At 40.3% G+C, this 26,689-nt stretch overlaps 1 protein-coding gene across 4 annotated transcripts in view; it reads left to right on the forward strand.

Annotated features, from left to right (window-relative positions):
• Positions 1-26,689, forward strand: part of LEF1 (lymphoid enhancer binding factor 1) — a 118,221-nt gene that overhangs the window by 86,048 nt on the left and 5,484 nt on the right. The window contains exons 5-11 of one of the 4 annotated variants that reach the window (XM_055342484.1): positions 3,118-3,208; positions 4,821-4,904; positions 7,041-7,163; positions 8,160-8,322; positions 13,163-13,270; positions 18,257-18,305; positions 18,953-18,993. In XM_055342484.1, the coding sequence (XP_055198459.1) occupies positions 3,118-3,208; positions 4,821-4,904; positions 7,041-7,163; positions 8,160-8,322; positions 13,163-13,270; positions 18,257-18,305; positions 18,953-18,987 (653 nt within the window). In that variant the 3' untranslated portion in view covers positions 18,988-18,993. The remainder of the gene's footprint in view (positions 1-3,117; positions 3,209-4,820; positions 4,905-7,040; positions 7,164-8,159; positions 8,323-13,162; positions 13,271-18,256; positions 18,306-18,952; positions 18,994-26,689) is intronic. The other 3 variants (XM_055342486.1, XM_055342483.1, XM_055342485.1) reach the window with 3 other exon arrangements.

The raw sequence follows: 26,689 nt of genomic DNA on the forward strand, positions 1-26,689 counted from the left end.
ACTAGGTTAATTTCAGAGTAAGCATTTTTCATTTTTACCTTTCTGTCATTATGTTGGTGTGAGGAATGTGTGCAGGTGTAGGAAAGGGAAATGAAGCTAATACCAGTCATTTTCTTCTCATTATGTCTGCTAAAAATGTTAAAAATAAAAAGCTTTTAGGAAATATTACGTTTATATATGTATCTGTTTATGTCTTTGTATTACCCATTGTATCCTTGTAAATAACCACAAATACTCACATAGGTAGCACTTTTCTGTAGTACACGTATTCATGTATTCCTCACAACAACCCCTGCTCCATTTTTGTACTGATTTTAAAGAACTATGGGGCACCTGGGTGGCTCAGCGGTTGAGCATCTGCCTTCCGCTCAGGGCATGATCCTGGGGTCCTGGATTGAGTCCCACATCAGGCTCCCTGGGTGGAGCCCGCTTCTCCCTCTGCCTGGGTCTCTGCCACTTTAGATTTTAAATAAAATCTAAAAAAAAAAAAAAAAGAACAGTAATAATTACATAGCTTTCTCAAAGATATATAGCTTGTGCAAGTGGCAGAATTGATAGATCCATATAAATCTGACTCCAGAATCATTTCATCCATAATTATTATCAAGCTTACTTATAAAAGCTTAAGAATTGTTAAGGCTATGCTGTGTGTAGCCTCTAGTACATAGTGAGTATTCAGTGAATACTAGTTAAATGAATGATGTGAAACATGTCTCCAGTAGCATAGCAGTTGGTGGAGGCATACACTTCTAGGATCTTAACATAACAATAGGCTATGTAGAAAACACAGATCCATTTTCTACTCATGTAATGACCTAAGCCACATCATGTACTTGTAAGACATGCAAGATTGTTGGTAATATTGGCCCAGAATGAAGAATGGGTCTGCTTAAACACTTTTAATTCACTTGTTCATTTGTCCAGTCATTCAAAAGGATTTATCGAGAACCTTCTCTGGAGACAACCAGAGTTTGATACCTAGATTGGTAAAATATAGTCTCTTTTTTTCCAAGTGGTATATGGCCTCATGCAGGAAATCATTTGCACAAACTAACTATAAAATAAAATGAAGAACATCTTAAGTGCCACATTAAAAGTACAAATTAAAACTTAGTAGATTCAAAAAAAATAAAACTTAGTAGATTCAAACAAGAAAGAAGGATTTCTCTGAGCTACAAACATTAGAGAGGCATATTTGAAATGTGAGTAGAAATGTATTTAATAGAAACCATCAAACTAAATACCCAGCATATGAACTAGCATGTAGCAGATGCTAAATAAATGGTAGTTTCCTCCTTTCTCCCTTGAGCAGTAAAACCAAATCACATTAGTTTGTATTGTGTTCAGTTGTATTGCTCCTGCTCCTGCTCCTACACAGAATCACTGCTGTGGGATTCTAGGCTTACTTGGAACATGGACAAGAGTGGACAGCAAGATTTTAGCCTCGTCTGCATAGATATGTGATTGCAAGCAGGTTACCTGTCTGTGTCCCAGTGATAAAAGCCCAGGAAAATACGTATTTTGTATATACCCAACCAGGATGCCTGAGCAGTCATTCCACACCTTGGTTTCCCGTTTGTAAAATTAAGGGATTAAAGTAGACAGTTCTGTTGGTCTATGACCTGTAGTCGTGATTTTTCAAGCTCACATTTCCACGAAGTTTCCAAAGCTCTTCTGAGTTAGTTTGGTTTTTCTTTTTAAACTGAACAGTCGCCCTGCTTACCCTGAGGTTTGGGAAGGTTTCTGAATCTGAAAGGTAGGAGGGCAGCAAGTTGGAGAAACTCCCCAGTGATTCTGATAGGTCAAGAATCATCACCGTAGGCTCTCTTAGATTTACTCCTACTACCCAAACCTCCCCAGACCCAAGAAAAAAATCCCGAATATGAAATTTGGGATCCACTGTGAACCCAAAAATAGTGGTATTTCTAGCCAAAAAGGCAAGGGGGTGGGAATTTGACAGAATCTTTTAAAAACAGCAAAATATGAGATAATCTCATGTAAGCTCTCTGTGAGGGATTAAAAACCTTCCTCTTACCTGTTTCTTATAAGAGTTGAGTAATAGTTTGTCCTAACCTCAGAGTCAAATTAACACCAACTTTGAAGGCAACACATCTTAAGTCATTCCCATAGGTTCAAGACCTTAAATATAAGACCCAAATGAAATTCATTTTTAAACAGTAAAAAAGCAAAATAACTAAAAAGCATCTTTCATATGTTCACCTAAGTCCACATACTGGTCATTTCTGGGTGTTGAATCTGGAAAGGCCAGGTTAGCTATATAAAGAGAAACTTTTATGGTTTGTTTTTTTCTAATCAGAATCACTTTCACCCAAATACACTGAATCTATGTTTTTATATTTTGCATTTTCTGTACCCAAGGTAGAATATAAACAAAGAGATGCCATGTGGGACTAGGATTAGGTATAATCTTTAGGTGGTTTTTACAGTTTTAGGGCAGTGTACCCCAGGGAGTGTGAGCTCAAGAAACAATTTGGTGGCATTTTCATTTTCTGTGGAATACAACTAATCCAGGACAGCTTGACCTTGGAGCCCAGAGGACTCAACTTGATGAAGAGCTTAGTTGGAGCTAAAGTGGCAGAGACCAAAATGAATCATATCAAGTGTGACCATTATGGGGCTGAAGATGATTCCTAATTAATCTTTGATCCTCGGAGGTATCACATTTCCCAAATCTTTGTGTCCATAAGGGAGCCAATGAAAATATGAAAGTGGCAATTTACCTAATCTTTGAACACCATGGTCATCTACTTATGAAGGCTGTTATTTTTCCATTCTACACAAAAACAATTGTCTACCATTTTCTTAACCAAAATGAAATAATGAGGGCAAACTACATAATTTAAAAATCTTACTATGGTCACTGTTTTACTAGCAGTGTATTTACTCTTTTAAGAGTTTCTCAAGATGTCCTATCTTAAGACTTGTTTTCTCAGATTTTGAAATCTTGAGAAGAGCTAACAAACTGACTTCAGTTAAATATATCCAGTAAACATTGTTTCATGCTAGACCTTAAGTATTAATGGCTTTTATTTTATTCTTATAGCCAGATGTCCCGTGAATCTGAAAACTCTACTTCTCCATTGTTCTTTTGAACAGGCATGTCTAGACATCCTCCAGCTCCTGAGATCCCTACCTTTTATCCCCTGTCTCCAGGTGGTGTTGGACAGATTACCCCACCTCTTGGCTGGTAAGATCCTTCCTATAACCTTCAATCAGACATTTGAGCATATGTTCTTCTTTCCATTCATGGAAGTTAGCTTTATGAATGATAACACTTGTGGAGTTGAAAATTTCACATCAACAAGCAAGGTGCTAACTTTATTTCATTTCAATTTGAAAGCTTAAAAAATATACGGACTTTGAAATGGATTGAATCCTTTTGCTAATATGTGTAGAAAATGTGTAGCATTTGCTTTGAAGCTTATAGTTTTATGGGTTCAATTTGTGGCTTTGGGCATTTGCTATGCCTATACAAAGTGTTCAGAGTGGTTATTCTTGTCTAGTTTTTTATGAACAACTTATTTTTGAAACAAACTTAGACACATTGAATATTAGTCCTTGTTTATAAAATAAGCAAATAACAAATAGAAATTCAAGATTAACAAAAGATCTTTTGAATGTTAATAAAGTAAGCACCAGTTTGAGTTCAGACAGGTGAAAAACTGATGTTTGGGCTTCCTTTTTTCAGAATCCAAACACTCTCTATTTTGTTTCTTTCTAAAAAATTCTTACTGCTATTTTCAAAATTTTTTAAATTATGAAAGGAAAGGAAAAGAAATAATATTTTTGGAAGAAAGACTTTTACGTGGTGTAGCCTATTTTTATCATCTTATTGTTAACACACAGCTTACCCCCATTGCACTCCCATTCCTTTTCCACTCCTCCCCTCCCCCACTGCTCACTCCATGGAAACACTGCTTCAACTTTAGTAGGTGAACCCTCTCCTTTCTTTATCTGGCCCTCTATCCCCAAAACCCCCTATCACTGCCCCAGTCTCCCTACCTTGACATCCTTACCTTATCTCCTCTTTGGCAAGAAGGGGTCATCCTGTCTTGGAAATTCCAGCTGTCTCTCTCTCTCCCTCTCCTCTCTTTAGCACTAAATCTCCCAGTCGACTGTTTAATTGATTATGCATACACTTTCAAACCTACATCAATTATTCTGTCTGAACTTACTACTTAGGGGCAATAATCCTGTGCTGAGTGGCAGCTGGAAATAAAGATTGTATAAATGAGAAATGTGAGATGTGGGGAAAAAGAGAGAGAGATATGGAATTCTCAGAGTAGAGTGGGAATAAGTCCAATAGATTTATCTCTTATTTCTTGACTGTAGCATGGATATATGAAGGGGTGGGGAGTACAATGTTTTTAAAATATTTGTTCATTTTTATATAAATTTTATTCCCCTCTTTCTTTTTTCCCCTGAAGTTTTCAAAGATTCTGAGAGGAGTATTTCACCATTCTCATGGTTCTGTTACATTCACTAAACATGTGTTATATGCCTATTTTGTTCAGAGCATTAGTGGGGTTGGGAGAAAGGAATGGGTAAAAGGTAATTCATGGACTGGTTTGCTTTTCAGGCTGAAGGTGGGAGGTTTTCTTCAAGGTAAATGATGCTTTGATTGGGTGGAGGGTAAGAAGGGAAGCAGCTGATTAACTGAAGAAATGCTGTGGTCTGTAATTACCCCCCACGCAGTTCTTTTTGGATACCTCCCTCTTCTCTGAGCCTCATCAAACTCTTATTGCTGGTTGGTAACTCGTGTTTTTTCATTGATGGGTTCCTTTCTTCTGTGACCTCAGGCAAGGTCAGCCTGTATATCCCATCACGGGAGGATTCAGGCAACCCTATCCATCCTCACTGTCAGTCGACACTTCCATGTCCAGGTAGGTAGAGGTGGAAACCGGGCACCCCAGGACAAGTTGCTCTTCTTGCGCTTGCATTTTGTGCGCCTCTGCTTGCCTCTTGGTTGGCTAGGAGGGTGCATAACTCAGCCATGCGTCTGTCTGTGCAGTGTGCCTGGCTCCCACACTAGGTGTCCTAGAGATTCCTGGGTAGGAGCCAAACGCTGCACCCCACCAGCACCAGCCACACCCCTCAGGTAGACTCAGGCAACACCCTGGAAATTGTGCATCCAAAAGAATTCACTGCCACCTGACTGCGGGATGTGAAATGCCCCGAAAACAGACATTTCTAAGAAGAGTTTGTTTGAGTCAAAATATGCTGGGAGTGGGTTAAGGGGGTGGATAAAGACTGGTTTGGTCTGAGTTTTCTAATTTGCTTTCTTTGAGGAAAGTTGTTATCAGTTTAATGTGACAGTGTTTGAAAATGCCCAGAGAGTCAAGAGCCTTCCTGAATCAAGGCTGTCAGAAGAGAAAGGATGGTGCTTATTGGCTGCAGGCCATGCGGGGTGTGTGTCCTAGTGTGTGAATCAGGCCCTGTGTGGACATGTTCTAGTTCAAGCGAAGCTCTGTGAGACCTGCCATGCCACACTGCTCTGTGTAATGCTTTTGCTTCTGGAAAGGATGGCGTCTGTGCCCTGTGCTTGATGTACACACACATTTGTTGTGCATCATCTGTATGTTCAATGTGGCTTATTCGAGGGAACTAGCATCATTGTGCTGGAAGTCAAACTGGGGCTAGTAACTGATTGTGAATCTTCACTTTTTTATTATGTAGGTATGAAATCCGTAGTTTCTGTGGTGAATTTCAGCTTTTTACAAAACCTTTATTGGCTCAGCAAATTGTAAATCTAGCTGGTTGGGAGGGAATGAAATTAATATCCTTCCCCCAATATATATTCTTACACCTTGTAACATTGTAAGAACTGTCTGGTGACAGGATGTTCTCCCATGCAAGTAACCAGCATCATGTATCTTTGCAAACAGTATATGCAACAGAGCACTATCATTTACTCAAATATTTATATTTTTCCCATGCCTCTTTAATTTCTAAAAATTTGTTTCTAATCCAGGCAGAGTTCCTTCTTTCCTTCCCAGATGAAGAAATTAATTGTGCTGGCTGTGATAAAAGACTTGAGAATATTGTTCTAGCTAAATGTTAACTTTCAAACAGTTTGAAAAGCAGGGCACCTGGTTGGCCCGGTCAGTAGAGCACGTACCTCGGGATCTCCGGGTCATGAAATCAAGCCCCTCATTGGGTGTGGAGCCTACTTAAAAATAAATAAACAAGCAATACTGTTTGAAAACCAAAATTTTCTAAAGCATATTCGAATGTATCCAAAGCATTTATTGAAAGTTATTTTTCTTAAATGGCAGTAGCCCTCCTTTGTGTTGTATGGTGGTGGATACTAGAGATTCTTTTTTATGGTCTACCAAGTGTACTTGGGAGAAAAGCCTTTAGGATGTGTAGTTTTTTACCTGGGGCAGAACTGTATCCTTCCCTTAATTTTATTACCAGTTTTCCATAAGACTAGGCCTTTCGAACAGTACTTTCTTTCTGTGTAGATTATTTTAGATGATGCTGGTGGCAGCTTTATTAAATTGGGGACTAAAAACAAACTGCTGTCCCTTATTTTCTCAGTTGTTTTCTCCATATATCAATAAAGAAGCCAACAAGTATGAGAAGACTTAATGTGACAGGTTGCTTAAGGATGTAGGCAGAGATATTTAATATGACGTCTTTAGCTTTCATTTATAAATCATTTAAAAAGCCAAATCCTAATAAAATGTTATACTTCCAGCAATTTCACTTACTGAAGTGTTTCTTTGAAAACTGCTTTGCAAGAAATTTCTTAATCCGATGACCTATAGCCTTCCTAGGAAAAATGTCTATTAGTTTGAAAATAAACTCTGTTCTACAAGGAATAAATATAAATATTTCCACTTGAATACAGAGAGAAATTAATTATTGGCCCACTCAAATTTATAGGTAATACTCTTGTGTATAAAGATGTGTTTTCATTCTCAGCCAATAGCAAGTTAGTGGATTATTTCAGAATTCTTCCTCTTTTGCTACAACAGCCACTAGTACATATGTTTTCTTTTCTTTCCTTCTTTCAGGTTTTCCCATCATATGATTCCTGGTCCTCCTGGTCCCCATACAACTGGCATCCCTCATCCAGCTATTGTAACGCCTCAGGTCAAACAGGAGCATCCCCACACTGACAGTGATCTAATGCACGTGTGAGTACACCTCTGGTTTCACCTGTGAATGCCTTAAGATACTGAGGATTTAAACACAATTTCTTCTTGCTACTGTTGAACATTTTCTCCCTCTCTTTTATTATGAAAATCAGTGTGTCTCTGCCTTGAAAGTTCTGCCCCTGAGGACTTTAAACAGCTCGATTCTCACTGCACTGATTTTAAGATTGGAAAGGAGCATAGACCTCAAAAGATCAAGGGAACATCACCAAACCTCACCAAAATGGAGTAATCTTCAGTGTGGGCATTGAATAATCTTAAGCAATTTACTACCAGGTTTTAGTTGGTTCTGATTGTTGGGGAGCACCTGATGGTACCTGAGGGAAGTAGACAGGAGGGCTCCATGCATTTCCTTCCTGACATACACTTAACCCTGCTGCAGGCTTCAGAAGCACAGAATTCAAAGGAAAGGGGCAAACCAAGCCCAGGAGGCCAGGTTTTCTCAGGCAGTGAGAACAGGACTAACTTTCCTGAATTCCTTAATCTAGGGTCTGTAGACCTGGACAGGAGGATGGGGTGGCTGGGTGCATATGATAGTGCATAAAACACTTGCAAGGGCAGGCAAAGCCAACACGCATTGGTTTAGGGGAGAGAGTCTGGAGTTTCATTAGTTTCTCAAAGGGGCCCTGCACCCAAAAAGTTAAGAACCTCAGTTCTGGAAGAGGAATAACCTCCATAAATACTATGTGTTCAGCCTTTCCTGAGGTAAACAAGAAGCTCAGTCAGCCTCAGGGCCCATTTTGTGTCAAACACTTCTATGGCTAAAGGTAAACTTTTTCAAACTAAAGGATCCTTACTCCCAATGAGCTGTTCTTCTAATGTGATTCTGCTCTGGGTGCTTGTCGAGCTTCTAGAGTGTTGTCCTCGGCTTGAGTTTGACTGGTGACATGAATAGATGCTCTACTTCTCTCCTCCCGTGTCCTCCTTCCCCTGTCCTTCCCTCCCCCCTCCCCCAACACCATCCCAACCACCTTTTAGGAAGCCTCAGCATGAACAGAGAAAGGAACAGGAGCCAAAAAGACCTCACATTAAGAAGCCTCTGAATGCTTTTATGTTATACATGAAAGAAATGAGAGCGAATGTCGTAGCTGAGTGTACCCTAAAAGAAAGTGCAGCTATCAACCAGATTCTAGGCAGAAGGGTAAGTAGTGGGGTGGGATGTAAATGTTCATGGTAACCTTGGAACGGTTTCATTAAAGGTGGTTATGGAATGTGGCTGTATAATCACCAGCCACTTTGGGAAGTAACAGAAAGATAGGATAAAAACGTTTAGGAGGATTAAATGATAGAATGCATTGTAAACAACTTAGATTGTACCTAGCACACAGAAAACCTCCTATATATAAATGTTAACTGTTTTTCCTGTTAGCATTTATTGGGTGTCTTTTATGTGCCATGTACTCGTAGGCATTAGATAATAATTGCTGAATAAAATAGATAGGTCCTTGTCTTCGTGGAGCTTAACATTTTGTGATGGGATGCAAACACTAGACAGGTAATGATCCAATATATAATTAAAATTATGATAAATACTGTGAATGTAAAGAGTAAGATTCTATGAGAAAGAATAGCAGGGAGCTAGGGAAGGTCCCAGGAAAAAAAAAAACAGTATTTAAGCTGAGACCTGAATGAGTAGAAATTAACCACATGATCAGTGGAGAGAGGTAGACCCTCCCCAATGGAGTGACATGTGTGTGCACTCATGACTGAAGCAAGAAAGCGCTTAGCCCACCTAGGGAACTATAGAAAGGCTTTGCAGTACCAGCCATGTTTCTGGAAGAACCCCGGCAAACACAGGTGGCCACTCCTTCCAAGATAGAAGATGTGTTCTACTCAGAAACTGGAAGAATTTATATGGGCTGGAGAAGCCTTTATTCTAGAAAAACTGTTCTCTGGGTCTTAAAATATGTGCATGGTGTCTGCATTGCCTCTTTTCTTTTCACTCCTTCTTTTACTCACTCCATGATGCTCTTCTGATCACCTACTGTATATCAGGCACGAGGCTACAGCTAGGGCAGATGCTATAAGATTTCTTTATCCAGCCACCAGCCCAAAGGCTAGTTAGTCTTTCCAGGTGCTTTTTATAAGGATTGAAATGGTCTTAAAACATTAGGTATATGAAGAATGGTGAGAAAGATTGGAGTTTTTCTAATACTACATTATAATTTTAGAAATGCTTCATTTTAATTTGTTGATGCTCTTCATGTATGTGATAGTTACTTAAATTATGACCCTATGTATTTGTTTTTGCAACCTCAAGAAATTCATGATTTGTAAATGAACATTTAGACAAGGAAGGTCTAACAGCTTTTGTAAAACTTAAATGATCATGTTTTAGCTATTGTGGGTAATTTTTACCATGTTTGATACGAACCTAATAAACTTCAACATACATAATAGAAGATATGCAGGAGATTTCCAAACCATATGAACAGATGGAGAGAAGTAAGCTTTCTTGCATTATCGATTCCTATTGGAGAGAATAAAAATGTGATTTCCAATCCGCAGGACACAAGGGTTTCAGGGGTAGGATTTGGTAGCAGATTATAGCTCTCTTGGTGCCCTGTGTATAATACCCTCCCTCCCTGTGGATTCTTAAACACTTAATAACAATAATTACAATGATTTCCCAAGCCAGAACATAGCAGATAAATGATTCCCATCATCTTTGAGGAACTTTGCCTTAAAAGCTTAAAGGCTGATGACCATTCCCCCTGACCCTTTAAAAGAAGAAACCAGAGGGAAAGAAGGGTTGATGTTCTTTTCTAATTTATATAGAACTCTTGACTCTTTTCCTTTTTTGAGTTAAAAGTCCCCTGGCTCTGCAGTGGTAATTATTTTTTGCTCAAGAGAGTAAGTTAGGATATGATACAGAGGTATGCTTCCTATTTTTAATGCACATTTCCAACAATTGCTACTTTCTCAGCTTCCTTAACGATCCCCAGATCAGAGCGTGTGTCCTAAAGGATGGTTCTCATTTGGGGTCTCTCTCTGTCTTTGATTTGGACACCTGTTTCTATTTATAGGTCTCTGAGATCTTTGATTAAGATCAGATTTTCTCTCCTTTCATAACTTCCCTCTGGCAGAGTAGTCCTTGCTGGTTCTTTAAAGTTCCTGCTTTTAAAATCATGAAGTTTTATACTGGAATAATTAGAATTCTTAAAAGTAGACCTTAAATCCACCCTGGAACATTTTATCTTTTTTATTTTATTCATCTATACTGTATCTCTAAAAAGAAATATTCAGTCATATGAATTAATAGCACAAATCTTACTTTAAAAGAAGCCTTTTCAGACCTTCCAGGCTGTTAAAGGAGGTCCCATTTGTTGCAAATTTGTCAGAATTTTTAATATGTTTTCCAACAACTTTGGAAATGTTGACAATGAAATCGGATTTTTTCAAAAAAAATTAACTCAGTTTTTCAGTAAACAAGAGATACAAAAGTGTTTTTTTTAGCCCATTGTGTTTCAGAAATTCCTATTAAAAAAGGCCATCTTTCTAGTTTGTACTGGACTGTTTTCATTTACAAGGCTTTAATACCATTGTTCTATCTACTGTTTTACTCTAGTAAATGATCTTTTTGTGGATAGATTTTGTGCATTAGAAATACTTGGGAACTAAAAGCGATTGAGACTTCAAGTCAATACTTTGTGGCCTGCTTTTTCTCTCCTTGCATTTTGCTCAGTTAACTGGGATCATTTTGTCAACCTAAATGCTCTGTTTTAACTGAATAACTGGTTGTTTGGGTAAAAGACCCAACCCCCATACGTATTTTGAAAGAAGTTTTATAAAATTTAATCCAGGTTTTCTCAGCAAGTTATAAAGCTGCCATAAACTACGTAAAATTATGCCAATATATTTCATTAGTCAAATGAATAAAAATTTACAAAAGTTGTAATTTTACTTTTTTTTCTTTTTGTCTCCCAGTTTGTTCCTTTTTGGTAACATTTTGCCTCTTGCCAATCACATTTAACACCAGAACTGTGTAAATATTAATGATCAGTGTTTTCTTAAAAAAAAAAAAAACCACCAACCCTGTCCCCCCACCCCCCAAAAAACCCCAAACAAATAATCAAGGCCGATCTTCTCCACTGTGTCCAGTTTGTTTTCCACCCTGTGTAGGTCTCTGGTACTGGGTCATTGTTCCAGATTTAGGAAGGCCAGTGGTGGGCAGAAGCCTGGTTTAAACTCAAACTACTGTCCCAGACCTGCCTCCTTCTTAAGATTATTTTCACCTACTGTGTTTACTTTGCTGGTGTATAAGGAACTGTGTCTCAGGTAACTTTTTTCAGGTTTTTTTTTCCCCCTGTCAGCTCTCTAGTGTCCATTCCCCCCACGTCCCCATCATTTCTTAAAAGAAAGGCTTATTTCCTGATTTGCCCTCAGGTTCGTACCCAAGTCCTGCTGTGTGTCATGCTTCTTAACTACTCGATGCTCTGTTCTTCTAAAGCAACCAAAAAATAAGCCGTCTGCGCTATCCAACATAGAGGCCCAGGCGTCTCAGGGGCTTTTGGAGGAACTGAATCTGATGCCCTGCTCTGGGGCACCTCCTGCGCTGGAGGCTGGAGAGGGAGGGTGGGGAGTGGCAGAAGGTGCTTTAGTGTTCTTCTTGAGATCGTCCCAGGTCTTTTAACACAGGAGCAAGCAGGTGTTTGTTTTTCTTGAGGAAAGCTGCCTAGCCATACCTCAGGAGCCTCCTCCGGGAGAACTTTTTCTCTCTCATGGCCTCTCTTCCTCGCTCCTTTGTCTTTTCCCCAGTTCAGCCACATCTTTCTTTTCTTTTCCTTATTTTTTAAAACTGGACAGGGAAATTAAATTCAGGGCAGACCAGCCATGAATGAGAGAGAATCTCCTAGCACTTTAGAGCTGGGGCCAGCAGGAGTGGACAGGTGGGAGCTGACCCAGAGCGTGGGTGCGTATGGTGTGGGTCAGACCTGCCCCTCCCGTGGCTGCGCCTCTATGCCATCCCTCTGGCTAGTTGGTTCCCCAGAGCCCAGCTAGTTCTCCTGGAAGGTTCCACTGGCAGATCCTAGCATTGAAGAAATGGGGAAAATACTTGAAAACTGCCTGCTAGGGCACCTAGAGCGAGTCATGTATGAACATATGCAAAGCAATATCCAAATATAAGCTGCTTAAATTACCAAATGGATGCCTTGCGTACATTAGCTATCTTGCTGTATATGACACATAATTATGTCAGCTATTATAAGGGAAATGGAAAGTTCGCAGGTGTCAGCCATTACATTCTCCAAATTAGATACCACAGTCTCAGATTCTAGATGGCAAAACAAACCTAGACAGTACTCCTTGCTTTCTGTCAGAAGGAAGCTAAAAACTGTAGCCATAGAGTGCACATACGATTGGACATTGCTGTCAGTGTGCTCCCTCTAGACAAGTAGTGTTTTGCAAGTGTGAGGATAGGGTGAAAGGGGCTGAGACAGACTTATTTAAGGTCTTGCTTTATAGACAGGATCACAGGATGCAGGTTTCTGACCTTCTGTATGACAGAGTGGGTGGGAGAGTGTCCATGTGAGGTGAGGATGCATCTGTGTGGAAAAGACATCTGGAAATTATCACATTTTGCATAAATAAATGGTACTTGGTCTCAAATATCAGAATATGGTACAGACTGTGAACAAGGCCTAAGTTGGGTGTTGAGGCTCCCCAGTGAAAGTTCTTTCTAATTTATATGGGAAAAGTGAAAGGGTGGGTAACAGAATATTTTACTTTGGATATTTAATCACCTTGAATGCTTCATGTGATGTGGGAGGAACAGGATAGAGACCAAAGTTTGAGTTTCACTCTCCCTGCCAGACTCTAAGTGGATTTCTGCAGTCCTTGCTCTTCCACCATTTAAAAATAAATCAGAATTTAAGTGCTTAATATTTTCATTCTTTAATCTTTGAAACATGAAATATATAATATTGTTGCTCTTTTGCTTGCTTTCATTTGATTTGTTTTCCTTCCTCTTTTTGTTTTAGTGGCATGCCCTCTCCCGTGAAGAGCAGGCCAAATATTATGAATTAGCACGGAAGGAAAGACAGCTACATATGCAGCTCTATCCAGGCTGGTCTGCAAGAGACAATTACGTAAGCTCCTTCTGCATACCAAAAGCTCCGTACTGTCACTTTTTCTTTCTGTCTGTTACTTTTGTGATGGAAATGTGTTTTAGAGTACAGTAGCTCCCTCCATCCTCCATTATTCACTGGGGATATGTTTCAGTACCCCCAGAGGATTCCTGAAACCACCAAAAGTACTGAACCCTGTATATGCTGTTTTCTCCTTTTCATACATACCTATGATAAAGTTTATAAAGACACAGTAAGTGATTAACAACAATAAAATAGAACAATCGTTAACAATATACTGTTCTAAAAGTTATGTCAAAGTAGTCTGCCTCTCTCAAAATCTCTTCTTGTACCATACTCACCTCTCTCCTTGTCATGATGTGAGATGGTAACATGAGGACATGAAGTAAGGGGACTGAGCAGGCATTGTGATATTGCATTAGGCTGCTGCTGATCTGCTGACACCATGTCAGAAGGAGGATTGTCTGCTTCCAGACCCCGCTTGACCAGAGGTTACTGAAACTGTGGAAAGCAAAGTTACAGATAAGGGAGGACTACTGTATATGTAATGGAAGTTAATGAATTTTATAATAAAGATTTCAAGGATATATTGCATTTAGAAAGCTTCGAGCTGTCATACTTTTTTTCCTCTAGTTATATAATGGACTTTTTTAGGTAAAACTGTAATCCAAAAAAATCCATTAAAATGTTGGTAAAAAAGATTTTGTTTTAAATGCCCACAATATCGGGGCACCTGAGTGGCCCAGTTGGTTAAGTGGACAACTCTTGATTTCAGCTCAGGTCATGGTCTCAAGGTAGTAGGATTGAGCCTCCCACTGGGCTCCGCTCTCAGCAGGGAGTCTGCTTGAGATTCTCCCTCTCCTCTCCCTCTGCCCTTCCCCTGTGCTCACTCGCTCGCTCTCAAACAAATAAATCTTTAAAATAAAAATAAGCCCATAATCTCATCATGTAAAGGCAACAGTAGTAATAACTAATTATTATCTTTCAGTTATTTTTTTCTGTGTTTGGTTTTTTAACATGGATATAAGTATGTGTGTGTGTGTATACATATACTTTTGTGTCATGCTTGCTTTTATATATAATAAGCATTTTTCTGTTATGGGATAGTTTTTCTATATATCAACTTTTTTTTTAAGATTTTACTGATTTATTCATGATAGACACAGATTGAGAGAGAGAGAGAGAGAGGCAGAGACACAGGCAGAGGGAGAAGCAGGCTCCATGCAGGGAGCCCGACGTGGGATTCAATCCTGGGTCTCCAGGATCAGGCCCTGGGCTGAAGGTGATGCTAAACCACTGAGCCACCCGGGCTGCCCCTATATATCAACTTTAATGGCTATATTATAGTATTTTGAGTGAATGTCACAATTATGTAACCATTTTTTCCTCTTTTTTAGATATTTAAATTACCTTTTTTTTTAACAATTGGAAACAATCCTACAATGAAGAGATCTGTGTATAACAATTTTTTTTTTTTGTATTTAGGGCTATTACTTCTGTAGGATACATTCACAGTAGTGGAATTGTTGAATTAAAAGATATAAGCTCTTTGGTACTTACCGTCCTATTTCTTTCCAAAAGGATATTATCTAATTCTTAAAAAGAATGTATTCAAATTGACTGTTTTGCCACAGACTAATTAAAGCTGGATTTAAAAAAATTGTTTCATATTAGTGTACCTTGATGTCTATTATGTATTTTATTTAGATGGAGTAGATATTTATTTTTTAAATTGTACTAATTGGCCAGAAATACCCCATTTATAGGGCCTGTTATTTTATTACTTTGGAATTTGAAGATTTTACTAACGTGGTCTTGATACAGCAAAGACTGTTACTGAGAAAGTGCATTATAAATTATATATTTCAGTTTTAGATTTTATGGAAGGGAACACTTTTGTTTATTTAAGCTCCTAATTTAAAAATTTTGAAGATCATTCACGTTCCATGTGAGCCCGACATTAGAAAAGCCAACTAATAATATTAGGTGGAACTGTCCCTTTAAAAAGGGTGACGTTGAAGCCATTAATCAACATATAATTTAATGTGTGACCATTGCTGTAGGTGGTTCTGTGGGGCCCCCTGTCTGAGGTCAGACATCCCATATAATGGAACATATTTGTTTCCTGTAACATGCTTCTGAAAAGTCACTACTGGTCAGGATTTGAAGCTTAAACATTGGCTACAACCATGACATAGGAAGGAAGAATCATGGTGTTTGTTACTTAGGAGCGGCAGCTCACTGGAATCTCCTGAGCTCTTGTTTGGTTGTTTTAATGACTACCATATGCCTGTCATCAAGAACTGTCTTAAATGTTTTCTGTGATATTTTTCTAATCCCTATAATAATTGAGGGTCATGAAGAGCATTATTGCATTTTAATGCAATATGGGGGAAATGGAGAGGTCGTCAGGTTAAGTAATTAGTCCAAGGCCATGTAGTGGCTAAACTGCAAGTTATACCTGGTTCTCCCTGACCTTCAAAATCTATGCAGTTTGCCTTCTCTATAGCAGACTAGCACAGTCTTTCCAGTGCCTTCTTTAGTAGACTGCTTTAATTCAAGAGTTTTCTCCCCTGAGCTGTGCTGCTTTTCTCCAGGCAATAATTAGCATCCTTCTGGATAGATTTGACCCAGGGAAGAGCTGTGCTGTGAAATTTGTATAGATTTAGCATTGCTGGTTGAATGTCTTTGAGTGAAGTTTCTGTTTCTGAATCTTAGGTAAAGGATAAAACTAAAAAGAGATAAACACATATTCTATCCCTCTCTCCTTTTCTTCATGTGGGGAGATGAGAAGAAAGTAGTTTTAAAGAAAGCCAGTAAAATGTAAATTTACCTTTAAATTCTTCTGCACAATTTTTAAAAGAAATTGTTTTGCATAACTTGCTTGTGGGATCCCCTGGAATGAAGGGAAAACCCAGCTTTGTGACATACAATTCTTATAACAATAAATATAAGCCTATTAATGACTAAGGCAAACAGAAGCCAATCAAGTGATAGCACTTTAGCTAAAAAGATTATTCTGAAAATAACAGCATAGGAATGGAATCTAAACAAGATACATGCCTTATGTCTTGTATCTTAGCAGTTAAGTGTCAGATTGTCATCCTTATCCTTATTGAGATTATATTAAATATATCTCAGTTATTGAATATTAAAATGCTCTATTCTGTGGCATCATAGATTTTATAACTTCAGTTCTTCTAATTTTTATTTTTTATAACTGAAGGTTTCATAAATCAGCAGTGCACATATTTTCTTAGGTTAAATCAGCTAGATATTTGTAATGTTAGAGCATTTTAAATTTAATGCTTAATAACCTCAGTATTATACATAATTTTAATGAAAAATATTTATATATTACCACACACAGATGATTTTTTTTGTGTGTATGTTGACATCAGTACATCCAAACTACTCAGGTCATCTTTGTCTATCATAAAATGTTGGTTCTCTTGAAACACTGGTTCATACCTAGAATATAACACAGGTTATTTCACAAAGGCTCTAGCAGTCCAACACCTCAGGCCAGTCACATATACTGGGCATGCACAAAATGGCATAGATGTGCTGAGACGCTCGGGGTGCTCTTAGGAGCCAAGGGCCATGTGGTGAGGGACTCAGGGACACAGCATGTTACAGCACCTGGGAGGGGTTAGGTTCTAGTGGTGAGGTCTGCCTGAGGGAAGGGTGTGGACGGACCAGACCGGAGGGGATGGGCTTTGAGTGGTGCTGAGAAAGTTCCTGGAAGAGCTGGCACTTGAGATGAGTGTTGAACAGGCAAATGGGAACAAGGAGGAGAAAGTGAGAAGTTACTGACACATGAAACAACCTCAGAGCGTCTTCTGAAAACCACAGTTATGCCATTTGAAAGGAAGCTTTGGAAGGTAGGGGCAGCCCATGAGAAGCATGCTCTCTCTCTGTGTGGTCCCCTCCTCTCAGAGTGCTTTTAATAATAGTGTTAAAGATGACTCCATTATTTTTGAAATGCTGTTTCCCAGGGTCACGAATATCTGCTGTTTGGGAAGATAGTTTGAGTCAACCTTCCAAAGCTTTAAAGCTTCAATGGTCAGGTCATGTGACATGAAGAAAAACTACCCTGGAGTGCATAAAAATATAGACTTTTATATATTCACGCAGTATGTTCAATGTAATCTTACAGTTTTATGTTTTGTTCTTTGTTAATGTGACTATTACAGTAGACAAAATAGAGCTATTCGATGTGATATGTGTTCTGTTCTAGTTATTTGAAAATACCGTTCTAATCCAGGTCAGCTATTTACTATTCATGTAAATCAAATATGTGCTGTATCTATGCTGTATTTCAACTATTTTTTAGAGGAAATTATGAAGATAGAAAATAAGACCACTATAAATGAGACTTAAAATTGTAAATCTGTGCCAAAGGTGATTTTGAGGTATATTTGCATTATTGTGTCTGCTTTAGGAAACAAGGTCCGAATTTGCCAGAAATGTCTTTGAAATTACCTTTCATTTTCTCAGGTTCAGTATTACCTTTCTGCCACTCTCCTTGATTGCCATCATGCCTGTGCCATAGGGGCTAAGGTTCTTTAGCTCATGTCGTGAATTTTTAATTACATGGTGGAATTCACAGTAAGGATTTATCATGAACACTACCAGAAGTGGGTTCTAAGTGTGGTAGTTAATAATAGACTGTCTCTGTAAGTGGGCTTTCCTTGAGTGGGAGTCTGTGGCCACAGCCCTGGGACATCATTACCCTTGTATGTATATGGAAAACCACCTCCACTGTCAATACAGATATTAAATTATGACGCCGTAGAGACAAAGGTCACAAAGAGGTAAGAACTTTTCCCTCGCTGTTGCTAGGTATAGATGGCAAAGAGAGAGAGAAAGAGTGGGAGCATCTCTGTCTCTTTGTTGACTGCCTACCTTTTGTACTTTAGTATCATATCATCCATGTGTTCATAGTCCAGTCTGTAACATGACCATATACCCATCTTCTTCCAGGGTAAGAAAAAGAAGAGGAAGAGAGAGAAACTCCAGGAATCAACATCAGGTAGGCTCCATGTAACTTTCCAGTCAATTCTCCTGCCTATGACAAACACCTTTTAAGGTAGTCTGCATCTTCTAGACACTGCTTTATTCTGCAGCTGTAACCTGTGGTTTTTTTTAAACTCTGCTTTCCTTCCTGAAATTCTTTAAAAATGTTTTAAAGACCTTTCTTTTAAATGTGACTATGTGAAGGTATGTCTATAAATGCTCCTTTCCCAAATCCTGGTTGTTAACTGGTGGCTTTTGCTTTCATCGTCTATATCCTCTTTAATACTTCTGCTATGTTTCTATTTGTACAACTCTTCACAATAACTATTTTTATTCTGATTTTTTAATATACTACCTTATGTGTCCTAGAGTATCTTTTCTGTGGCTTGGGTATTCTGAAAATAGAAAACATGACGATAGGATTTATCTTTCCTGGATATTAATTCAAGGCATCAACCAGTGAGGTCCTATTTATTTCCCCTTTTTCTTTCATTAAATGTAAGGCCACTACTTGTACTGCACAAATAAAAATGGCTGGTATAAGAACCATAAAAAGTAAAGCAAACAAGTCCACATGATGTTGTAGCTACTACGTATTTGTACTACTACAAATGTACAAAAACCTCTTCAATAAAAATTTGTTAAAGACACAATTTTCTGCAGGTACAGGTCCAAGAATGACAGCTGCCTACATCTGAAACATGGTAAGAACGACTCTCTGGTCCTACTGCTGACACTAGTTATAAACAGAGGCCACTTGCTTGTGAACCTTCTTGCTCATGCTGATGCATCCAACACTGACCTTTTAAAGAGGAAACTCCAACAAAATCAAATTAGTGCTTTAGGAAAATCAGATGGTTTTTATACCGGCTATGTTTTTGCAATATAGTATGAGTATGCATTTCTCTCTTCTTTTCTTCCTCTTTTGCCCCTTTAATTTTTCTTGATTCCCTTTCCCCTAACTCTTCTCAACCATTCCTTACTGACCAGTGGCAAATCAGCCTGCTGAAGAAACAAACGACAAAACTGGCAAGCAAGCAAAATGCCCTCTTAACTCTGCAAGCCCAGGGCTACACATAAGGTGCCCAGACCATTGCAGCCCAGGATTTGGAAGTTTTTGCTCCAAAACTTCTCAGATGAGATGATACAGAGATACTTAAAAGTAATAGAGTTCTAGTGAGGAAGAGCAGCTTTATGTATTTTTTTCTATTATTTAAAAATGTAGCATGGGGACTTGATTGACTGTATTCTGCTATCAGGCACTTTTCTGACTTGGTAACCATTACTAGATCCCTGTCAAGTATTTATAGGCAATGTGTAGTTGTTGTTTACTGTAGTGACCATATTTTTGACCAGTTGGGTGGGAAACCTCTCTTTATAAATCAACTTAGTTTTGCTCAGCTTTGAATTCACAGTGCATTGACATATTTCCCAGTGACAAAGGAGCTACTGTTGACTCTGCTGCCTCTCCAGCAGCCTACATCCAGGTCCCACCAGGTCTGTCCTTCGGGCCTGTGTTGATGGAGTCTTTCCTCTTCCACTCATCACGGCCACAGCCCCTGCTCAGGGGTGCAAACTTTCTGTCTGGATTATTGGAATAGCCTTTGGATAATTTTCCCACCTCCAGGCTTCTTTCCTGCCAATTGATTCTCCATGTTGCCCCCAGAGGGATTTGCTAAAACACAAAGTGATTGTGCCACTTCCCCACGTACAAATAGTCAGTGCTTTTTGTTGTCTGGAAAATAAAGTGTAAACCACTTATTGTGTCTATCCGTACCCACTCCTGGGTTCTCCCTTCCGTCTCTCTTGCTCACCTCTATCCTAGCCCTTTTGAGTCCTGTGCTCAGTCCAAACAAGATGACTAGTGGTTCCCTAATACACACCATAGCCAAGGCACATGCTGTCCCTGTGCTTGCAAAGCCCATTTCCGCTGCAGAGGAAGGAAGGGATAGATCTGCAGTGTTTCTCAGGAGAGAGCAGTAGCCTACAGATTATTTAGTTCTTGACTAGAACCAGATGACCCTCACTTAATCTTTTACAGTTTCATTTTGGTGCTGAAATTTCAGTGGACTTTCCCGAAGAAGCCTGTCGACAATTTTGGTACCAGATAGGTAGGAATTTTCCATCAGATGTTTGCCTGAGCAGTCTATTTGAGCTTTTCCCTCTTGACTTTTCCTTAACTGTGAAACAGGAATGACACGCACCACCCATGGTTGTTCGTGTATCATATATGCCTTCCTCCTTCCCCCCACTCCTCACTGAGACCTAACTTAGTTCTGTTCTCTGTGAAGCTTTCTTGACCCTTATTCAGATTGCCCAGGCTCTTCAAAATGCCATTGCCATAATTTTATGACCTCAAAATTCTTCCAGACTGAGTGGCAGCCTTTTCTCTGACTGAACAGTGGATGCCCCCTTGACATAGATGACCGATCAATACCTGAAAAACAGTATCACAGATGATGTCCGTGTTTAATTCAATATAATGGCTATTACTGGCAGACCTCTTTTCAGCTGGCCTCGTGGCTTGGTCATTAGGAGCATGGAGAAGACGATCACAGGCCCTGAAGCATAGTAGAAGTAACTCTAGTAGCAAGCACATACTCATGCTTTTGTACTTGATGTTTGCATTCTTTTTTGAAAGAATGTTGTCCTTTTAATTACTGAATACCTAGGTATGGACAGCAGCTGTTCCACACTCTGCTTCTAAATGAAAAACCCTCACAAGTGCAGTGTGCTGAGGACCGGCATTTGCTGATTTGCTCCATCTTGTTTGCCCCAAAATCTTTAACACTATTTCTGTTGAAGACCATACAAAAATCTGTTTCTATACTTCAGAGTTTGCTGTTTGGTTTGTGTCCTTAATGATCAGCATGATATAATATTCTAGACTAGAAGATTAGGCAGAGAATGTTTTTGTCCTAGAATGTATCCCAAACATCTTTTTTTAATGTCAGAGCTGTCACTATGCTTTCTTGACACTTACGTATTTTTTCTAAAAGTTAAGGTGGTCCAGGACACCTGGGTAGCTCAGTGGTTGAGCCTTTGGCTCAGGTGGTGATCCCGGGGTCCTGTGATCAAGTCCTGCATCAGGCACCCCACAGGGAGCCCTGCTTTTCCCTCTGCTTGTGTCTCTGCCTCTCTCTGTGTCTCTTAGGAATAGATAAATAAAATCTTAAAAAAAAAAAAAAGTTAAGGTGTTCCTTCTGCCCTATCCTAGAAAAACAAAGTGCCTTCTCCTGCACCCACCCCAGCCCCTTCTCAACAGCTGCTGCAGTTGATTGATTGGTTTCCTTCACTTTATCAGAGTCTGTGGCTTTTCTGCTGCTATCATTGCTGGGCTGGTCCTGCAGCCTTTGAAGTCATTGGCCTCCTTTCAGAGAGCAGCACTGGCGGTCATTTGATAAGAACTGCAGAGAGGAGCTCCGATTCACATTCATAAAAATTTCAGTGATTTAGGAATGATACTATTCCTGCCAGTTTCCTCTCCCCTTTGTTTTGGGATTTCAGAAACTTCTGTTCATACAGTAGTTGACTTTAGTCTTTGTTTAGCACTTACTGAGCACCTAACAGATGCCAGATAGCATTGTAAGACCTGGAAATACGGTGTTGAATGAGGCAAAGAAAGTCCCTGTTCTTGTAGTGCTTATGTGGCTGAGGGCAGTTATTACATAAACAGGAACATACGAATGCTATAATAAAAATAAAACAGGGCCCGACTTTGGGGTCTGCTTTAGATGGGATGGTCAGGAAAGGCTCTTCTGAGAACGTGAACTGGTCATTGGTAATGACCAGTTATCCCTGAAAAATGGAGGGTATTCTGTGTCTGGTTCTGGAACATAGCAGTGGCAGAGAAATGAAAGACATGGGGAACCAAGCATCACGCTGTGGAAAGCACTTAGGCTGGGAATGAGGCCACCCAGGTTCTCAGGCCCCCTTCCCCAACCGTGAATGGCCTGGGGTAGGTCCTTTAAAGCTGCAGACCTCCGGTTCCTCAGTTCCTCACTGCAGTGAAAGCGCTGGGTCCTAAGGCCTCTGAGATACCCGTCTGTGGCCCTACTTCCTGGCGCTTTGCTCTTCCGTGGTCTGCACTGCCTCCCAGTGTTGTCAGAGAGACTCAGGTCTCTTTTATATTTACTGATGTGTAGTCCTCATTCTGTGAGTGGTTCTGCAGAACTATTAAAGCACCTGTATGGTCTTGAAAATGACATAAAGACAGTATGGCTATTTTTCAGCTCTTATATAGGTCATCTCCTGCCTCCTACTCTTCCACCAGCGCAGATGCCTCAGAAGCATTGCCTGTAGTTTGGGGGTTTGATACTCCACTCATGTGTGAGCATATGGCTCCTTGTTTGACAGACTACAGCCACACAAGTGCTGGCTTCACCTGAGAAGCCAACAACAGATAAGATGTTTGATTAGAGCTGATCCTGCCAACAATGGGGAGTGAAATCTCCCTTGACTGGTTTCAGTTCCGCAGGGAAGTTACTGAGTATTAGCTAAATCCCTCTCCATCTCCCAGTCAGTGAGGTAGAGCTAATGGAACCGAATGCCCAGGAGGAGAAGAGACCGTGACTCCAACACCAAGAGAGTTTTTGAGACAGTTTCTCTTATGTACACAATGAAACTTAGCACTGTCTTGGTGTCCTAAAAGAAAAGTCCTGTTCAGTTAGATCTTTGAGCTCAGATGGCCATGCATGTAGCACAAAGGCTAGGGAACTCTCATTCCTCTGAACTAGTCACAGTAAGGAATATACCCCCACTTAAAAAGGAAAGGCTCTCCTCAGTGAACAAAAAAAGCTCTCTCGAAACTTGTATTTCTGATTCTTAAAAGATGTATGTTTCATCTAATGCTCTCATATTTTGGTGGGAAATACCATTACAGGTGCCTCATGCAGCCCAACATAGAAACTAGCCTGTTAAGAGTTCCTCATACACCCAGCTGTGTTCCCATCTCTCCCTACGTTTCTGCTTCAGCGCTTTATAAATGTATCCACTCTGGTGGAATCAGGTTGAAACAAATGAGCATTAACCTAGTCTCAACTTTTAGGATAATCAGAAATGGGCTCCATAAAAGACATTCTTTCAGGTTAGACATGATTCCCAAGCTGTGCAGTCTTGCAAGAAAGCCAAATTCATCCTTAGCTTTTGGATTATATAACATCAAAGAGCTAGTTTAAAAGAAAAAACGAGCTATCTAAAAAAAAAAAAAAACCCTTTGGTTAAACAGATACACACTGGCACCCACATACAAGCATACTCGCAAAAACATAGGTTTTAGGTTTCTGACTTTGGTGTGATCTCTGCCTTGTATACTTGCTAAACTGAGAAATTAAAAATTATTTTTTACTTCAGCCTTTATTTCCCTGAGGCCAAGAGGTGTGTGAAGTATAGAACACAATAGTTGAATACGCCGTGCTTGGATTCACATCTTCTGAAAAACTGTCTTTAGCTTCCCATTTCAGGGTGATGTTGGGGAGCCTGATGAGCTAGTAATTAAGGCCTGGGGCCCTGGGGCCCCTGGAGCATATGCAGCATCACTGCAGAACTTTAGAATGGGGCTGGAGCCACTTCAGGACTGGCCGTGGCCCTGAGGCCTGGAGAAGGTCATCTGGAACCCGTGCCCCTGTGGAGTCAGGGGGCGGTCTGTGTTCACTGGCCTCAGTGAAAAAAAACATTTCATACAGTTTCTGATGCTCAGCCTGGTGAGTTTGCTGCTTCTGCCTCATCTTTGCTCCGAATCCTGTGCCACAAGAGCAGATGTAGTCACTAGGTATCAGTAAGCCTCTGGGTACTTGCTTCTGGTTGCCATGTCTGTTGGAAAGCAAAGACAAGCTCTTACAAAATAATAAAGTCAGAAACAAGGGCATCTTAGCCTTGTCCAAAGTCTCAAAAATTAAGACTTTGAAAATGGGAAAGTGAAAAGATGGCATCCTGCTTTCCATTTTTCATCTTTTGGTCAAACCCTTAGAACTGTCACTAGGCAAGCAGGAGTGTGCGGGGGCTAGGGGCTGAGGTCTGGAGGTCTGGGAATTAGCAATACCCCTAGGACACAGCAGCAGTGGCAGGGCAGGACTCTGCTGCCTCCATTGGGCCCCAGGCGGTACCCTGCTCCCCGGTAATGGGCCCAGCCCAGTGTGGCGGGGGGGCTTGGGGGGGCTCCTGCCTGGCATTTTGCCACGTGGCTGCTGGTGTGCCATTTAGTGTGGCACTTGTCTTTTCAGGGTCAGCAGGTTGCTCTCCTGGCAAATGGAGATTGTGGTGGCCCGGAAAGGCTCCTTCGTGGCATCTTCTCTGAGGCGGTGGCATTCTCTGGACTTCCTTCTTCGTAGGCTTGTCCACAAATTCCTGCTGAACTTGTCCAGATTCTTAGAAACCTTGTAGAGGATTTGCAAGGCAAGGACACTTGATTACGTCTCTTACTAGGAACTCCATAGTAAGAACATTCAGGAAGGAAAATCCAGATGTCTGGCAGAAAGGGCAGGCTTGGGCACATTGTCCTAAAGAGAGTTGGCTGCACGGGACACTGTGTGGCTAGACTAAATGGTGTGTGGAATGCAGGTTTTCAAATTTTGACCATTCTCCAGGGCACTTTATGCTGACTCATATGATGGGATCCTTTGATGTCAAGAAAGAGACGGCCTATGTTGGAATTAAGGAGAATGGGGAAGTCCATCTTAAGGCTGCAGGAGCATCTTGTGGGAGCCAAAGACAACAGTATACATGACCCTAGGAGAGGACTGGAAGGTGGCCTTTTCCTGCTCTTACCTCTGTCCCTGAAAAATTGCTTCCTTCTCCCTTTTGTTGATGACTTTCTCAGTTCTTTGGTCCCCATATCCAGAACTCCTAAGCTTACACATTGTTAGTGTCAGTCTCCTAAAGAAAGGATTCAAATTCCAGGGAAGGGACCTCGGTCAGCCCAGCAAGAGTCAGACTTCTCAGTCTGTAATCAGCTGTGGCCACAGGGGACGGTCATACCGTACAATATTGCCACTGACGCACTGTGCTCTCATTGTGGGTGTGTTGAAGTCTGGACAATCAAGAGAGGAGCGAGGCAACAACCTGACAAGGTGTCCGCTACAGCTCACCAGTAAGCAGCTGGCTGGGGTCTGTTAGGTCGGCAGACAGGTTGATCGGATCTAGCCGGCCGTGCCCCAGAGAGGACACAGGTGAAAGCTTTTAAAATCTCTCCTGTGCTTCAGTGTCCTGTCAATCCCTTTCTGCTCTTTAATGGTCAAAAGAGCTAGAATTGTGTTGAAGTTGCCTTGGGAAAACCAAAACAGGGAACTGGACCCTTGGCTACCAGGGTTGATCATGTGCCATTAACAAATAATAGGAGAGGGAGAGGCTCATTTAAACCCTCTTGAGACATGTGATATTTAGTATTGTTCATGAAAGAACATGAAATTGAATTAAGATCAATGCACTTAATAGTTTATAGAGTAAGAAAATTATTTTGGACAAATTTGGTTTAAAAAGAATGTTTTTCTCACTGAGCCATCTGGAACTGTTGAGGAAATGAGCCCTTTTGGAGAATGGTTTCCCAGAGAACTCTAGGTTTACTTCTGTAAGTATCAAAACCTGTAATTTATTTAAGTCTTGAGTGCAACCTCTATCTCTTTTAACAGAGTGCATGGAAATTAAACATATCTTAATACTTGATGCTGTTATTCTACAATGCACGTAGTATGTGCTAACAAGGAATTGGTGCTGTTTACCATGATGCTAGATAACCACAAATAATGCGGGATTTTAAGAAATCTGCTCTTTATAATTTCTGCATCTTCCTTTTTTTGTCTGGGACTCTGCCCTCCCCTAAGGTAATGTGTTCCTCTGCTCTGTTGTGTGGATTCAGGAACCAGGAAAAGAAACTTATTTAAAGAATTTATAAGTTAAATGTAAATGCTCTTGAGTTGGTATATGGAGGGTACTCTTACAAGGCAGGGTGAAAGGTGTTGGTTTTGTGCACGGATTTGTTGAGAGCATGGTGATAGCTTGAGGCTTTTTTGCTTCTTTCCTCTCAGCTGTATTCTTTAGAGCCGAGGCTGCCAGCTCACTGAGATCCAGATGATTTAGATGGTCCTGTTTACTTTTATTTTTTTTTAAGATTTATTTATTTATTCATTCAGAGGAGCAAGAGAGAGGCAGAGACACAGGCAGAGGGAGAAGCAGGCTCCATGCACCGGGAGCCCGATGTGGGACTCGACCCTGGGTCTCCAGGATCACTCCCCGGGCCGCAGGCGGTGCTAAACCGCTGCGCCACCAGGGCTGCCCGGTGGTCCTGTTTAAAACCGTCTGTGAGCTTTGTTCTTTTTGCCAGAATGAGGGAAAAATTAGAGCATTTCAGAAAGACAATACTGCTCGCCTTTTTGCCTGAATTTTAATTCATACTAACCTGAAATT

This window comes from Nyctereutes procyonoides, unplaced genomic scaffold, assembly GCF_905146905.1.
Source record: "Nyctereutes procyonoides isolate TBG_1078 unplaced genomic scaffold, NYPRO_anot_genome, whole genome shotgun sequence".
Classification (NCBI taxonomy): Eukaryota; Metazoa; Chordata; class Mammalia; order Carnivora; family Canidae; genus Nyctereutes; species Nyctereutes procyonoides.